General features: G+C 38.6%; 1 protein-coding gene across 2 annotated transcripts; it reads left to right on the top strand.

Annotated features, from left to right (window-relative positions):
• The first annotated feature begins 580 nt into the window (after positions 1-580).
• On the top strand, positions 581-14,907 carry MIRO1 (MIRO-related GTP-ase 1). Of its 2 annotated transcripts, none has more exons than XR_016049818.1 (15): positions 581-777; positions 1,246-1,468; positions 2,232-2,364; positions 2,525-2,671; positions 2,921-3,097; positions 3,202-3,456; positions 4,015-4,083; positions 4,373-4,428; positions 6,299-6,380; positions 10,831-11,042; positions 11,203-11,894; positions 11,999-12,111; positions 13,236-13,386; positions 13,856-14,039; positions 14,579-14,907. XR_016049818.1 is itself a non-coding variant. In XM_006841346.4 (15 exons), exons 2-15 carry the CDS (start codon positions 1,254-1,256, stop codon positions 14,650-14,652), a joined length of 1,941 nt encoding a protein of 646 aa, XP_006841409.1. In that variant the 5' UTR covers positions 581-777; positions 1,246-1,253; the 3' UTR covers positions 14,653-14,907. The 2 variants fall into 2 exon arrangements, 1 of the variants encoding a protein (XP_006841409.1); XM_006841346.4 differs by having other exon boundaries at positions 11,203-11,275.
• Positions 14,908-15,820: the final 913 nt, after the last annotated feature.

Below are 15,820 nucleotides of genomic sequence, written 5' to 3'. Positions count from 1 at the left end.
TTTAAATAATTTATTATAATATATATATTATTTTTACAGTTTTAAATTCTAATTTTTATTCACAACCAAAATATTCAAGTTGATATGACAGATGTTAAGATTTTCCAATGAGTTGCAACGTATTGACACTTTTTCAAAAGATGTGTAAAATCTATATTGTCCAATTAAAATAGAAGCCGTAGAGTATCAAAGCTTTATTTCTATAAACAAGATTGCAACCTTATACAAAATGGCACCCTTAAAAAAAAAAAAAAAAAAAAAAAAAAAACATTAGACATTAAAAATTTGGTGGGCCCACCAAGGCTTAATGGGTTACAATAAGAATATATATTTTTCATTTTATTTGAAATTTTTATTTTATTTTATTTTTAGATTTGTATTTATGGTGGTTGAGATATTCGATCATTAAATATGTGAATCCAGATTCCACCCCAATACTCGTGAAAATTCAAGGGTAAATGGACGCATCAAATCATTATGCTTTATGTTTAATTTTGTATTTAATTTTGAGACAGAAGGAACGTACACTCACCGAAATTTGGGGGTTAGGGCAAAGGAAAAGGCCACCAAACTTTAAAAGGAAGTGCGCAGCAGGAATTAGTCAGAAACGGATCCTTAGTGGTAGGACTCTTCTCTTTCTAAACCAGACTTCTACTCTCTCTCTCTCTCCCCCTCCATTTGCAAACATATTTCAGTCTCTGTCTCTGTGTTACATAAAAGCTAGGGCATCAAGCGTAGCTTGGTGAGACGAAAATCTGTCGAGGAACCTCCCCAAAGGTACTTTACTCCATCTCTCTCTAACTTCCTCTAAAGTAACTTTTTTCTGTCACGCTTTCTCTCTACAGTTCTTGCTCACTGGAAGAACGTCAAAGGTTCTTGTATCGCCTTCTGTTTCTCTCTCTTCTCAGTCCTTTCTCATGAAACCTACTATTGCTCCCCCTTTTCTTGTTGTTCATCTAATTTGAATCCATATTTGGACGATTTACCAGTTACCACTTATAGTTTGATCTAAAACACGTAGCATTCAACTTGATTATAGTCCATAGATTTTTCTTGGCATCATATTTATGCTTTTTGAAGAAATGGGCGAATGTTATACTGAATATTTGATTTTATTTGTTGTTCTGTAATTAACTGGTGAATCATATCATCTTTCTTTAAGAACAGGCGGTGGTTGGATTGGTAGACGCAGATTAGGTTTTTCTTTTCTGGGTAATCATATTTGGGTTTTATTATTGCCATCAGGGTTCGATATGGCTGGTGCACCTGGTAATGTGAATTTTGGGAGTCGCAATAGCGTTCGTGTTGTGGTTATTGGAGACCCTGGAACTGGTAAGAGTAGCTTGATTGCTTCAGTGGCCACTGAATCGTTTCCAGAATCGGTCCCACCCATGTTGCCTCCTACTCGACTTCCTGTTGATTTCTACCCCGATCGTGTGCCCCTTGTCATCATCGATACATCATCCAGGTATATATTTTTTTCCAATTTATGGATTTTTTTTTGTGAATAAGGGGCTTTTTATTATGGAACATTTTGTTAAATTGCTCTCTAAAGAGAGTTGATTTTTCTTAGAAATGTGAGTTCTTGGTGAATCTGTTATTAGGATAGTATGATGTTATGGCTACATTGTTTGTCATGTAAGTTTTGTCTTAGACGTACATCTGTCTCTCCTTTTATATATATATTTGTTGAGTTCTTTGGTTTGTATGGAACATTGATTGGTTTATGTTATGTTTTATACTTTGTAGTCGCAGAAGAACCCCTGCCACTTTTTGGGTGTCCAAGAAATTAGGAATTATCGAATTTGGATAGAAATGCAAGAAATATAATTGATGGTTTGATACTTACAGAGGGTTTTGAGTGCTTCACGAGAGAATATAATGGTCTGTATCTCTAGCTGATTGTTTTGCTTTTCTTCTTTGGGGTTTTCTTTTTACCAGTGATTTAATTTTAATGCACTTTCACACTTATGTAGTCTCATAGCAACTTTGGACTCTCAGTCCTTGGGCTCTTCAAAATTTAGGACTATTTAAATATACCCCAAACATGGTAAGCTATTTCACGAAAACAAATCACTTGATTCAATGATTTCGAAGATTTCTAGATAAAAGTATAAAATCCTATGTGACAGTTACGTGGGTTCCATGCAATTATATTTTACAGAACTGTAATTAATGAAGGGAACTATGTCATTAGCTTTCATAGATATGATGTTTTATACCTTGTGTAGACCTGAAGATCGGAGTAGGCTTGCATCAGAGTGCAGATTGGCAGATGCAGTTGTGTTGACTTATGCATGTGACGAGCCCTCTACACTGGATCGTCTTTCCACCTTCTGGCTTCCGGAACTTCGTAGCTTAGATGTGAGTTTTCTTGGGTTCCCTTAAGAATGCATTAGAATTAATAAAGATTTCTCTTCATCTGTTTATTTATTTTCATTCCCCTCATCTGCTTTATTTTTCTTCCTATTTTTATGAAAGCATTTAAATTATAAACACATTGGTATTTATACCTTTTGAACAGGTGAATGTCCCGGTGATTGTGGTTGGTTGCAAATTGGACCTCCGTGATGACCAACAGTTGAGTCTTGAGGAAGTAATGTCACCAATCATGCAACAGTTTCGTGAGATCGAGACTTGTATAGAGTGTTCTGCTCTGAGGCAAATCCAGGTTGCATTCTGTCAGCTACATATCGTGAATCCCCTATTCTGCTTATTTCTAAGCCATTATTTCTGGTTCCCTAATTTTTAGTTGACTGGAAAACCAGAACTCCCCTGGGCTTCTCATTAATTATAGACATACGCTGTAGCCGGTTTCAATTCTTAGCATTGCGTGTAGGCTTTCCTTGTTTATGTTATTGCTATAACTATCTACATCTTGAAAGTTTCTCTGACAATGAAAGTTGTTATCCTTCCGTAGGTCCCTGAAGTATTCTATTATGCTCAAAAAGCAGTGCTACACCCAACTGCCCCATTATTTGATCAGGAAACACAGACTCTAAAGCCACGGTGTGTGAGGGCTCTGAAAAGAATATTCATTCTTTGTGACCGGGACAGGGATGGTGCTCTAAGTGACCAAGAGTTGAATGATTTTCAGGTTATTCTCTCCTTTGGCTTCTGAGGTTATGTTGTTCCTTCCATAGATTGTCTGGCATATTAAGCTAATTATGCCGTATTTACTGGATTTCATATCATGTACAGGTTAGATGTTTTAATGCTCCCCTGCAACCATCTGAGATAGTAGGCGTGAAGAAGGTTGTCCAAGAGAAGCTGCCGGAAGGGGTTAATGACCGAGGTCTCACTTTGACTGGATTTCTTTTCCTCCATGCCCTTTTTATAGAAAAGGGGAGGCTTGAAACAACGTGGACTGTTTTGAGGAAGTTTGGCTATAATAATGAGATTAAGCTCAGGGATGATCTTCTTCCTGTTGCTCACTTCAAAAAGTCCCCTGATCAGGTATGCTTGCCATTTAGGTATTTTCTTGTTGTCTTTTGTCCTTAGCAGGATGTTGGCCCATTCGAGTTGCCTGCATAGAATTTTTTGGGTAAACATATGTTCAAATTCATGCATAGTATAGAGAAGGATACATTTTGATCATACATTGTATGATATGTTAAATGGCATGTGATCTGACACGTTCCAGAAATGGATGTTTTGAATTATTGTGGAATGGTTATAGGCATTCACGAATTCATATTTGAAAATGAAAGCTGTGTTTTATGTTATCCCTGTGATTCCCCAAATTTGTTAAGGACTTTGATATTCTTAAATAACTCACTGGTTGTTTTGAGCTATTAGTCTAAGCATGTACGTTATGTGAACTTGAATCTGTTCTCTAGGTGGCATCCTTGTCGAATCTCTTATGTTTCCTCTCTCTCTCTCTCTCTCTCTTTCACCTATACTGTCCTCTCTTCTCTTTGTCCAAGGCTTTCCCTAGGTAAATTTTAATGTTAGTACTTTGAATTCCTGGAATGGTTGTGGAGACTTACAATCTTCTCTTGTTATGTGCTGTAGAGTGTGGAGCTGACGAATGACGCCTTTGATTACTTGAACGCGATTTTTTCAATGTTTGACATTGATAGCGTATGTATTAGTCTCTATTGCATGACCTTTGGGATGTTCACATCATCTTCTCACTCTTTGCCATAATTGTACTTGCTGAAAGACCATTTGCCTGAAAGTTTCCGTAGTTTCCCATGCTTGTGAATGTCTCAGATATTTTAAATATCCCTGCAAAAGCCTTCTGGAAATGTTTACCTTGCCATTTAACCTGAGAATTTTCTAAAATATTTTCATGAGTTTGGGTCTCCCTTTAGGTAAGTAAGAGGTTAGAGTTTATTGAAATTCTCATGGCGGTACTTGTGATGGCTAGGATGGGGCACTTCGACCTGCTGAACTTGATGATCTTTTTTCAACTGCACCTGAGAAGTGAGTGTTTATCGATTACTATGCGTGGATAATTATTGTCATGCTTCCTGCATAATCATGTGTTCCAGTACTCCAATTACTTGCATGTACCTGCATGGTTCCTCTTTTAAGAGTTCTGAGTTATTCTATCTGAGCAAGCTAGCACGTACTGCATATTACATTTGATACAAGTGACGTGCATAACAAACTTGACATTGTCAGATTGCTGAGATCTCGTTCTATATTATCCTGGCTTGATTGGGGGTGGGAGTGAATATTCCCTTTGCTGGCTATTGTTCTTCTTAATTTCTTTTTTAGGATTCTTTTACGTAGTTTCGAGACTGATGTTACTGCCTGCATGTACTTTTTAGCTAAAACTAGATGTATATGTTATTTCAAAAAGCGCTAGGCGGCACCTAGGCGGTCGGGGGAGTCCAGGTCGCCCAGCACCTAGGCAGGCGCCCAGAACTTGGGCGGCCCAGTAGAAAAATTTGGTTTTGTGGGTTTTCTCTGTCTAAAATAGCCTCTAATGGGTTTTAGGTTTCAAATGAACCTAAAACCTATAATTTTACCCCTTTAGTATTAAAAAAATGACTCAAAAATACCCTCAAGGAGCCGCACTTCTGCCCTTGGGTGGCCTCCTAGGCGGGGTCAAGCGGGTGCCTAGGGATATCCGCCTAGGTAGGCGCTCAGGCATTGGGCTGTCCGCTTTTTGAAACACTGGTTATTTCGTTCCCTTAGTACATGAGTAGGTAATTACCAGAAGAAAAGAGTTTAAATGCAGAAATTCTAGTCATAAATATGATGCGGCATAATATTTAGTCGTAACAAGCAGCTGGAAACTGTCCTTCAAGTCCCTCTTGCAAGCGTGTTGATTAGACAATTAGAAGTTTCATGGGAATGATATTGGCATTTAGCTTGGTGGTTGAGGCAATCCTGTTTTATTCTGCCAAATTGGGACTTTTGACTTTCATTTGTGGCAGGCTTAAATCTTGTCTTATTTCTTCATCTTGAGTTCTAAATGTCATCTGTACAAAAATGTGCAAGCAGGGATGGGACTTTTTAGGAAGGGAAGGGAAGGAAAAGATTAGTAATTGGTAGGCATAAGGCAATGTCAAAAGTTAAAAAACAAAAAAAACAAAAGAAAACAATTCATTGTGGGTAGCAAATATTTTGAATAAGAGAAATAATTGGTCCAAACTTACCAGGGAGAAGTCCATGTCAAAACAAACGACCCTCCTGTGGTTGGTTGTTTGGGAAAATCTCTTTGTTGACTTTTCCTGGATATGCTATTGTAATCCTCTGCGGTGTTGGACTCTTGGCTTTGCTCTACTATGCTACTAAAGGAGATGGCAACTCTGAATCTGCGATGGATTCATTTGCTGCAAATTTGTGCAATAGAGACAGCTCATGTATGGATTCTCAAAAAACTGTTTTCCAGGATCTTATTATTATTATTTTTAATTTTTAAGAACACTGTTTTCAAGAATTGTAGAACTTGCACTATTTAGTCATGTTCAGAACTCTTCTCAGTATACCTCACAACTTGAGAGGCTATGTAATGACATTTTGATGAACATATGTTTTCATGGGTATTCCTGGTAGACTACTGCATTTCTTGATAAACAGGCTCGGTTGTATTTTTATAGGTTTTTGTCCATTGCTTTACATTACTGGGATGGATAATGCCATAATATTCATACATTATGGAGGGAAGGGTTATAATTTTGGTGATAGCATGTTGATGCCCAAAACCGTCTGCTACAGCTATAATAATAATATAATCCTGCATACACTAGTGACATCTCGTCAATTGTGCACTACCCTGGAATATCTACAGTATCAACTAAAATTTGCTTTGGTTTGTCCTTTCTTAATTGTGTTTGGTCAGCCCATGGAGTGAAGGAGTTTACAGGGACGCTGTGGAAAAGAATGTGCTAGGAGGATTGCCCTTGAATGGCTTCTTATCAGAGGTTTGATTTTTCTTATATTGTACTTCATGCATGTAATCCTTTTGCCTTGGAAGGTATTTGTTCTTCATGTGAGTGTGTACACATTATAATTTGTTTGCTACTCCCATATTGAACTTGTCTTTCATTTTCTGAAATGCTGGACATGCTGTCAATCTTTTCGGATTTTGGTAGTGCATGGGCGGTTACTTTTTCGATTATTTGTGGCATGTTGATATTGTCAAAATCTCTTATCGTTATTGTAGTATATCATTACCAAATGCTGAAAGATACCAGCTATCTTATCTTTTGGTATTGTTTAACATTATGTTTCTCTGTTCTTTCTTATGTTCCTCTCTTTTTTTGTTTCAGATTTTAGATCAAGGTTATATGTTTCAAGTTAAGTCTGAAAATGTTTAATATCTAATGGGTTTCACCAATCTATAAATACATAAGAAGAAGGGATGTTTTGATTAATTTCTTTAATAAGATTATTTTCATTCTTTGCCATGGGAAGTTGTTTCATACACATGATTTAAGGTTTAATCATTGATACCGTGGTTATTCAAATTGTTAATTTGCAAGTGTTAGCATCCAACATTAACAAGGGTCAAAAATGCCAACCCTAAAGTTGGCCTTTTAGACATGTCACCTCCAAATGTATCTTCGATGGGGTGGAAGGTGTTTTGAGTAATTTTATCAGCTTGGTGTTGGGACTTGGCCCCTGCTCGAGCCAAGTAACTCGAGCGACTCACTTGAGTCATGTATGATGAGCCCAAAAAGGCCTAAAAAATTCAATAAAAAAATTTAAAAAACAGAAAAAATAAAAGGCAAAATAAGTTACAAACAGCATTAAAAATCTTTGACAGATGGGAAAAAGTATGTAGAAGCTGGAATAAGAAAAAAGCTGATTTATAGCTTGAAACAATTCGGGAAAATCCAAAAAAGGGAAAAATAGAAAAAGAGAGCATGTAACAAGAAAAATTCACCAATCATTATAAAAACATTAAAAATTACATGGAACATATTTATCCATCATTTCTTAGTCATTTAGTAACATATATACTTTTTAATGCACTCGAGTGTGTACCTTGAACTTGCTTCAGCAGGGTCCTGAGGCCAAGTAACTCGGCCGACTCGGAGTCGCCTTGGCCAAATTTTGGAACCATGGTTTTAAGTGACATTATGGATTTCCATAGTAAATTTCTTTTAAAACAGGTTGAGCAAAAGTTCCTTACTTTCTAAAGTGGTTGACATGCATGTTGTGTCTTGGCATGTTGACATATGCCAAGAACCTTGGACATGCTTGTCATGACAACCTAGCAACATAGAAGGAAATTAAAAAAATAAAAAACAAAAATAAAAATAAAAAGGACGGTATGCAATTTTGAAGTTGTGTTTTTTATGGAATTCTACCTGTTCATGTGTCTATCTCTTCGACCTCACCTACCTGATTCTTTCTGGTTGTCAGAGTCACTAGCCCCACCTCTTTTAACATTTCATTAAATTAATTTTTTTTATTCCACTCCTCTTATTTGGTGTTATTTTGGCATCATTTCCACTGCCTCTACTGCCAACTATTACCTGGTGAGATTACGTGTGAGCAACGAGCTTTGCCTATGGTATTGGGTTCATTTTTCCTAGAAGTTTGGAATGATCATATAGCCCTGAGCCACTCTGTCTTGAGTTGGATGCCTGAAGATTGTTGGATATTGTATACACGAGGTTCTGAGCTGTTGAATGTTGGTTGGGCTATCTTGATAAACGGTCGTGAGAGTTGATATTTTGAGTTGTACTTTTGCACATTTTAGTAAGAAATTATTTTGTAACTCTAAAATGTAAAGTTCTGATTCTAACATTAGATGATTCAAATTTCTAGGGGATTTCGATGAATGAAGTTTATTGAAATTCCCGATGTCAACCGGAAAAAAGAAAAGAAAAGGGAATTGTGATCAGCATCCTATCATTTACCATGTAGGCACATGTGGAGATCATAGTTTTTTACTTGTTTTTTAACTACAGATGAACATCAGTGTTGTCGGAGGTTTATACGACTTTGGTTTAAGTTCTGTAATGCTCTTTGCAAAAGGAGATGAGGATCAGGCCTTCATGGTTCCTGATGAGTCCCTTAATGTCAGAGGGGCCAGGGTTGCCAAGCGAGCACCCATAGAAGTTGAGTTTGAGGAGACCAGGTTTGGGAGCTCTCCAAACTGCAGCTCGGGATATGCAAGGTTGGCGGGAGAACAGCAGGTCCTGCCAATTGAGGATGAAGGCCGAGTGGTAAACACCCTTGAAGCGCTTGTGATTCATCACCCAGAAGGTTACAAGGGATTTGATTTTATCAAACAGCTTCATCACAGAGGTACTCTTGCCTCGGAATATCCTGTTGTTCCGGTCAATCCAAATGATGCATAGGGTGGCTCCCACTGTCGCCTTCCACAAGATGACATCGGATTTGGGCCGCGGAAGAAAGTGAGATGCCCTAAATAACAGGGTGATCGAATTGGGGGTGGCCCACTGCCAGTTGAGCAACCTTTGGATAGCACCCTAGAGCTCCCAGGCAAAAGGACAAAGGATGAAGAGGTGTGCATGGCTTTCCTCGGCGTTGGTACATAGGATGCAATGGTTGGGATGGGGTATGCCTCTTCTTTGCAGCTGATCAACCGTGAGCACCCTTTCCAAGAGGGCTATCCAATAGAACACTTGGATCTCGGGTGGTGCTATGGATGACCAAGCCTTAGCAGAGATGGCAATTGGGGATAGGGGAAAGGTGGGGTGTTGAAGAAGGCTATGGTAGAAAGAGGAGACCATGAACAGGCTGGAGGGGGAAGGGAACCAAATGAGCTGGTCTTGCCTGGATAGAGGCAGAAATGTGGAGTGTAAGAGTGATGAAAGGCTGAGAAATTCATCACACTCAGGTTCAGTTAGGGGTTTCCTAAAGTCAGGATTCCAAGCTCTAGAAGACGCAACAATGTGGGAAGTAGTCTGCAACTAACGTGTGTTTGTTGATGGCAAGGAGGAAAAGTGAGGGAAACAGATATTGAAATGGGGTGTGACCTTCCTAGAGGTCCGACTAGAATCTTACCATTTGGCCTTAGCGAGGATGAAAGCGAATGTTGGCCCTAAACAAGGAGAGGGAGGACATAAGGGATCTCCAAACCCCAGAGGATCTATTATTGGCTCTGCAGTTAGGCGCCCATTCAGAGTGTTGGATGTGTTATTTGTGGCGGAGCACTTGCATCCATGGGTGGTTGCCTTGGGTGTCTAAATGGCACCACCACTTGTCGAGCAGGGCAGTATTATGTTTTCTAAGACACCGGATATTGAGACCCCCAAGTCTTTTGGGCGAGCAGACCTTAAGCCAGAATATGAGGTGGATCCTCCTCTGTTCGCTCTCCCCAGACCACAAGAAGTTTCTCATGAGCTGTTCAAGTCGGTAGATCATAGTAGCCGTCATATGGAACAATGATATCTCGTAGACCACGATGTTGGCTAAAGAGGCCATAATGACCGTGATTCTGCCTGCCACAGAGAGATATCGACCCTTCTATCCTGCTAGTCTACGGTAACGTATCTACCATGTGAGCCCACTGCCGTTTTTAGGTTTGCTGATGCATAAAGGACAAGTGTGCGCTTTATAAAAGACGAGGGTGTCATTTGCGTATTGGAGTTGAGAAATAATGGGGCCTTTGGGCCCGCATTTGAAGCCATGTAGTAGACCCGAATTGAACACTAGGTAATAGATCGGCTAGTGTTTCAAAAAGCGCTAGGCGGCACCTAGGCGGTTGGGGTGGTCCAGGCCGCCTAGCGCCTAGGCAGGTGCCCAGAACCTGGGCGGCCCAGTAGAAATTTTTTTTTTGGGGGTTTTTCTCTCGCTAAAATAGGCTCTAATGGGTTTTAGGTTTCAAATGAACCTTTTTTGGGCGCCTAGGCCTTGGGCGATGCGCCCAATCCCCCAGAACCGCCTAGGCGGCTGCCCAGGCGCTGGGCGGTCCGCTTTTTGAAACACTGAGATTGGGTAAAAACCTCGGTCGCTATTACAACGAGGAAGGGGGATAGAGGGTCTCCTTGTCGGGGACCCTTGGGGGAAGAGAAAAATCCTCTTGGGGAGCCATTGATAAGCACGAGGAAAGAGGGGTTGGAAATGCACCGCACCCTCTCATCCAAGCCCTCCACCGGCTGCCAAATCCCATTATGAGGAGGGTTTCTTAATACCCAATTAACATGGTCATAAGCCTTCTCCTAGTCGAGATGCATTCATGGGTAACAAGTGCACCATCCAGAATCAGTCTATCTTTCACAAGAGCGCCTTCATTACAATTTTATGTGATAGTTGTTAACCATGTTTCCTTAGAGAGAGATAATAAACAAATATTGCTGGCTATTTTCATCATTCTATTTCAACAACTATATCATAATTGATTCCTTCTAAAATGCAAATGCTTTAGTAACATTTTGTAATTGTTACTCGCAGTGGGCTCTTATGACAGCTTTGGATCCAGTCAATAGCATGGCAAATTTGACATACATTGCATATCCTGGTGATCTGACTTCTGCTTTCCATGTAACACGACGAAGGAAGCAAGATCGCAAGCGTCAACAGTCTCAGAGAAATGTTTTCCAGTGCTTTGTATTTGGTCCAAAGAATGCTGGGAAATCTGCTTTGCTAAATGCTCTGATTGGAAGGTGTGCTTGCCTACACATACTCGAGTCTTGGCTCAGTTTTTTCATGGGTGTTTTTTTAAGATAAAATGGCATGTAAATAACTCTATATGGTGCTTGTTTTCTTTTTGTTTTGGCTTTTGTGTAAGAAATATGACTTTGCTTCTAATATTAAAACATACAGGCCTTTCAGTGATAACCATTCATCAACAATGGAAGAGCGTTTTGCTGCTAACATTGTTGAGCAGCAGCCAGGGGTAAGAGTTCTTTAGGCAAGTGCAATTGTTATAAAGTGGTAAAGCTATTTACATATTTTAAAAAATCTGTCATATTTCTTTCTGATAATTTTTATTTACTCTTTCTCATTTCAACCATCAAATGATCTGATTCAATGATAGAATGATACTATGTATTCTAATGATTCTTGCGCATCAGTGAAGGTTAAGTTTTCAAGCAAGTTTATTTCTGATATAGTAAAAATTGAAATAGCTATTTTCTTTCTTTCCAGAGATTGGATAAGATCTCATTTCTACCATCAAAATATCTGTTTCAATGGTATGATGATATTGGATGTGGGTAGCCTTTCTGCTGTTTCATCTGTAGCATTGGTATCCCTAGTATATTGATATCCAGCAGATAGTATTATCCTTTTGAGTTGGTTCCCAAATTGTTATACTACGGGCAGGTCTGCAATCTCTACAATTAGAAATGATAGTTGGAGGACTTGACTGCCCGTTATTGCCTTTAATGTGTATAATAACTATTTCAAGTGGAAGAAGCAGAGTAAAGAAACGTGCCTGATGTATCTAAGGATTTCGATGACATACTAGAGAAGCCACCTTTGTGTCAGTTTTGGTTTTCTCTACTAATGATATTGTAATTTTCATATTCTTCTTCCTGTTCTTTTGTTCTTTTTCCGTAGTTCTATGTTGATTCTCTGAGTTCAATGTTGGTACTCATTACCTGAAGGTGTTTTTTAGGGAGCTAAGAAAACCCTCATTATGCGGGAGATTCCTGAAGATGGTGTTCAAAAGATGCTGTCCAATAAGGAATCGTTGGCATCATGTGATGTTGCAGTATTTGTTTATGACAGGTATTTAATTGAGATTATCATGTGGCGTTCGGTGATTTAGCTGAATCTATTCACTATCTTCTAGAAGCTATACATTACATGTCATTTTTGTGGTTCGGAATGAATTGGCTATTTTCCATTTTTATAATTTTGCTTCCAGCCTTCGCATGTACTATTGAGTAGACAATTATTGGATAAATTTCTCTCTTCCCATGACAAGAGATACATACACTGCTTCAGTTCGTTTAGGCATTAGGTTTATTTCTTTGTTTTTTTTGAGGAATAAGTTCAGTTCCTAGGGCATTGATTGTGGCGATTTGTGTGGGGAGCAAAGGTGAAATATCGATTTGAAGTTGCGTGTACAAATTAGGGGAAAATTATGCTTGTGCTAAAAATAATGATGAATTTCTGTTGCCTACCTTTTTTGGCATTTAAGGTGTTGGCAAAAAAAATAGAAATGGAACCAGAAGGTATTCTAAAATAATCATTCTTTATAAATAAAGAAATGCAAACTTGGAATATATAAGTTATCGTGAAAAACATTTTACCTTCTGATGATGGTTCCGAACAAGCTACTTTGCGTGTTGCAATTGCTATTGGCTATTGGCTATTGGCTTTGGATGTACTGATATTTTTTTTTCCTTTTATAAGAGTTTTTACATTTAAACTTATAATCCATGCCCCCAGGCGATTTATCAAGGCTTCTAAAATCCAAGCAGGGAGCACCAGAGGAGGGGATCAAAGAATCTTTTGTTTCCAAAAAATAGATGAATACAGAGGCTTTAGATTTGGTTGAGATGGTCGAGGTTGTGTTTTGACACTTAGCTTGATAGTGCATCATGTTGTGTTGACTTTATCAGATTTGCATTAATTTCCATTCTACTCCATGCGATCAATGCTGTATCACCATTTTACCTTAAATCAGAGAAATCTTCTGTCAAGGCTGACTTAGAGATTAGCTGATTGATGGATTGTCCCTATGACATGGGCTTTTTTAACTCGTTTTGCTTGTGCGCTTCATCTTTGTTGTGAGGTTTCATTTTGCTGCAGCATTTTTTGATTTGACCTTGAGATTACTTTGAGAACACATGGAATTCTACCTCTGGAGCACCGAATTAATTTGGAAACGTCATCTGTGTTTTCAGTTCTGATGAAAGCTCATGGAAAAGAGCAACTGAACTACTTGTTGAAGTAGCCACTCATGGGGAAGTCACAGGCTACGATATCCCTTGCCTCATTGTGGCCGCGAAGGATGACCTGGACCCATATCCATTGGCCATATCAGATTCAACCAGGGTACATTCTTTGAAGCTCTTGACGCTTTAGCGTTTTGCAAATGTTGTAGTATTGTTTTCTATTTTCTTGTTGGAATTGATGTTTTTATTTTTTCTATTTTTATGCAACTAACTGGTGACTTTTTATTTTTATCTTTAAACCTAGAAACCTTCATGGTTTTGCAATATAAGTATCTGGTGAATGATTTTACCCATCAATTTACTTGCTGCGCAATGTTACTGTTAGGCAGCTGTAAATAATGCACATGCTTCTGGAATATTGTCCATATCATGTCGTACATAGTGTTAATCTTAAGTGGGCATCATTCCATTTAGCATGCACACCATGAATTACTAATATGAAGAGCTTATCCTTTCCTCTGGTATATAACAGATGTAAATGAATGCCACCTTGGGAATTTTTGTTCATTTTCTATTCATCTTCTTCTGTTTCTCTAATAATCACTACTGTTATAATTTTGCTTGTATAGGTTAGCCAAGATATGGGGATAGAAGCGCCCATAACAGTCAGTATGAGATTAGGAGATGTGAACAACCTATTTAGAAGGATTATTAATGCCGCACAACACCCACACTTAAGCATTCCTGAAACTGAGGCCGGGAGAAACCGCAAGCAATATCGCCGGCTCGTCAATCGCTTCATGTTTGTTTCTGGTATGCTTTATCAGTTTGGCATTCTCGACCGTTATTTTTCTATCTGCGTCATTGAAATTGCACAAACACCCACCATAAAATAAAAAACCTTTCAGTTCTTTTATGCTCTTGCATTGCAAAAAAGGAAGTGCCTTGATGCACATGTGTTTGTATATTTCCATTTTAAGAAGTTCTAGGTGTGGGGTTTTTGAAAGGGAAATTTCTTGGTTCTGAATCTTTATGTTTTCTGTAAAATGCTTGCGGCCGAAAAAAAGAGAAAAAGAACTTCCAATCCCTCTGAATAGAGCAAGCTGCACTTCTTAATTATCCACCTCTTAAACGTGTCCTTGAATCTATGTGGGTTTGGTCTCCACTATCCTCAATGAGGGAGGGGCAGCAGGGACCCCTTTCTCCACTTGATGGACAAACGAGTCGGGAAACATTTATCTCGAACATAAACTGTATACTGATTCATTTGTGAATCTTTACTCTTTTTTATATGCATCCGTGGTCTTAATGCATTTATCTATTGCCTTTTATAATGTCTCTTTCATTTACAGTTGGAGCTGGAGTTGTACTTGTGGGGTTGGCAGCTTATAAGGTGTATGCGGCGAGGAAGCGTTCTTCTGGCTAGGGTTTTCTCCACCAACCTGATATTTACTTTCATTTGAGAATATTGCTTTTGAAAATGGGTTTTCACTTGCCCTTGTATACCATGATTTCTCTGTAAGAATTTTACTTACTACCATGTTCAGAGCAGCTTAGGAGTTCCGTGAAGCCTGTCGAGAAGTAGGGGAGGCTTCTGTCTTTTTCTTTTAATGTTTATATTGTTGCTCTTTTGTCTTTTTACTGTGCGCTTCATCTATTGATTTGGTTTATTTTGCATGAACCTAGTAGGAACCACTTTGCCAAGCCTCATCTATTTTGCTTGAGCAAAACTTCTTTAAAAAATAAGAATCAAGAGAATGATATTTGATGAGGCTTCTTGATGGTTTGATGGGTGCGCTCGCATCTAGTATCATGACCATTTAAGAGGGAGAGAGAAGAGGACCTTTTTTGCTGCATCGATAGAGAGAGTAAGCACCTTTTGCTGGTTAAGTTTATGTAAGGGTTTCGAAAACATCCATGAAGTTGTTCCGATATTGGGAAATTCTCCAATTGAACATCCTAATCTTGGAATGTATAGATATGAATAAAAAAATATTTTGAGTTCTAAAAATAGTGCCCGTAAAATATTATTTGGATCATTTATTTTCAATATTAGTTCACCTTGTCTCATTTTTTGTGAATACAATGATGAATAAAAAATTGCACCACCATTAATGTTATGAAATCCGTTGCATCTAATAATTTTGTGGATAATTTTATTTTTCTGTTTTGAACTCAAATATATCAGGCATTCAATGGTTCACTACATGATCGGGCTGTTGCTCCAAATTGTGCATAAGATCTCTGTGGCATTTCTTTTGGCTGGTTTGGATGCAGGAATAACTCAACTCAATCGTGTAAAGGGTACCGGGTTGAGCCTGGCTATACCCCTTCGGTCTAGGTGGAGTGGGCTAGACTCTAGGGCTAGGGCCACTGCTTGCTACTGGACTTTCTTTGTTTTTTTTTGACATATTAATGGGGTAGAAATTGAACCTTGGCTTCTTGTTATGGCTCCTGCCTTGACTACCCAAGCCAAATGTCCATTCTTGCTGATGGACCAACTTCTAAATTTAGTGACAATTATCATTGATGGGTGAAATTGATTTTCTTATGAGGCGATCAAGGCCTGATAATATCGATTTCATGGAAAATAA

This window comes from Amborella trichopoda, chromosome 2 (genome assembly GCF_054954075.1).
Source record: "Amborella trichopoda isolate Santa Cruz 75 chromosome 2, AtrichopodaSantaCruz75HAP2 v2.0, whole genome shotgun sequence".
Lineage (NCBI taxonomy): Eukaryota > Viridiplantae > Streptophyta > Magnoliopsida > Amborellales > Amborellaceae > Amborella > Amborella trichopoda.
Note: the sequence above shows the minus strand (reverse complement) of the source record. Positions and strands in the feature narration are given on the sequence as shown.

What these genes read in the sequence shown, in the direction of transcription:
- MIRO1 (XM_006841346.4), top strand. Translation starts at nt 1,254, where the DNA reads ATGGCTGGTGCACCTGGTAATGTGAATTTTGGGAGTCGCAATAGCGTT. An exon ending in TGAATGGCTTCTTATCAGAG is followed by an intron (nt 6,381 to 10,830) that starts GTTTGATTTTTC and finishes TGTTACTCGCAG; the next exon opens with TGGGCTCTTATGACAGCTTT. An exon ending in GCAGTATTTGTTTATGACAG is followed by an intron (nt 12,112 to 13,235) that starts GTATTTAATTGA and finishes CTGTGTTTTCAG; the next exon opens with TTCTGATGAAAGCTCATGGA.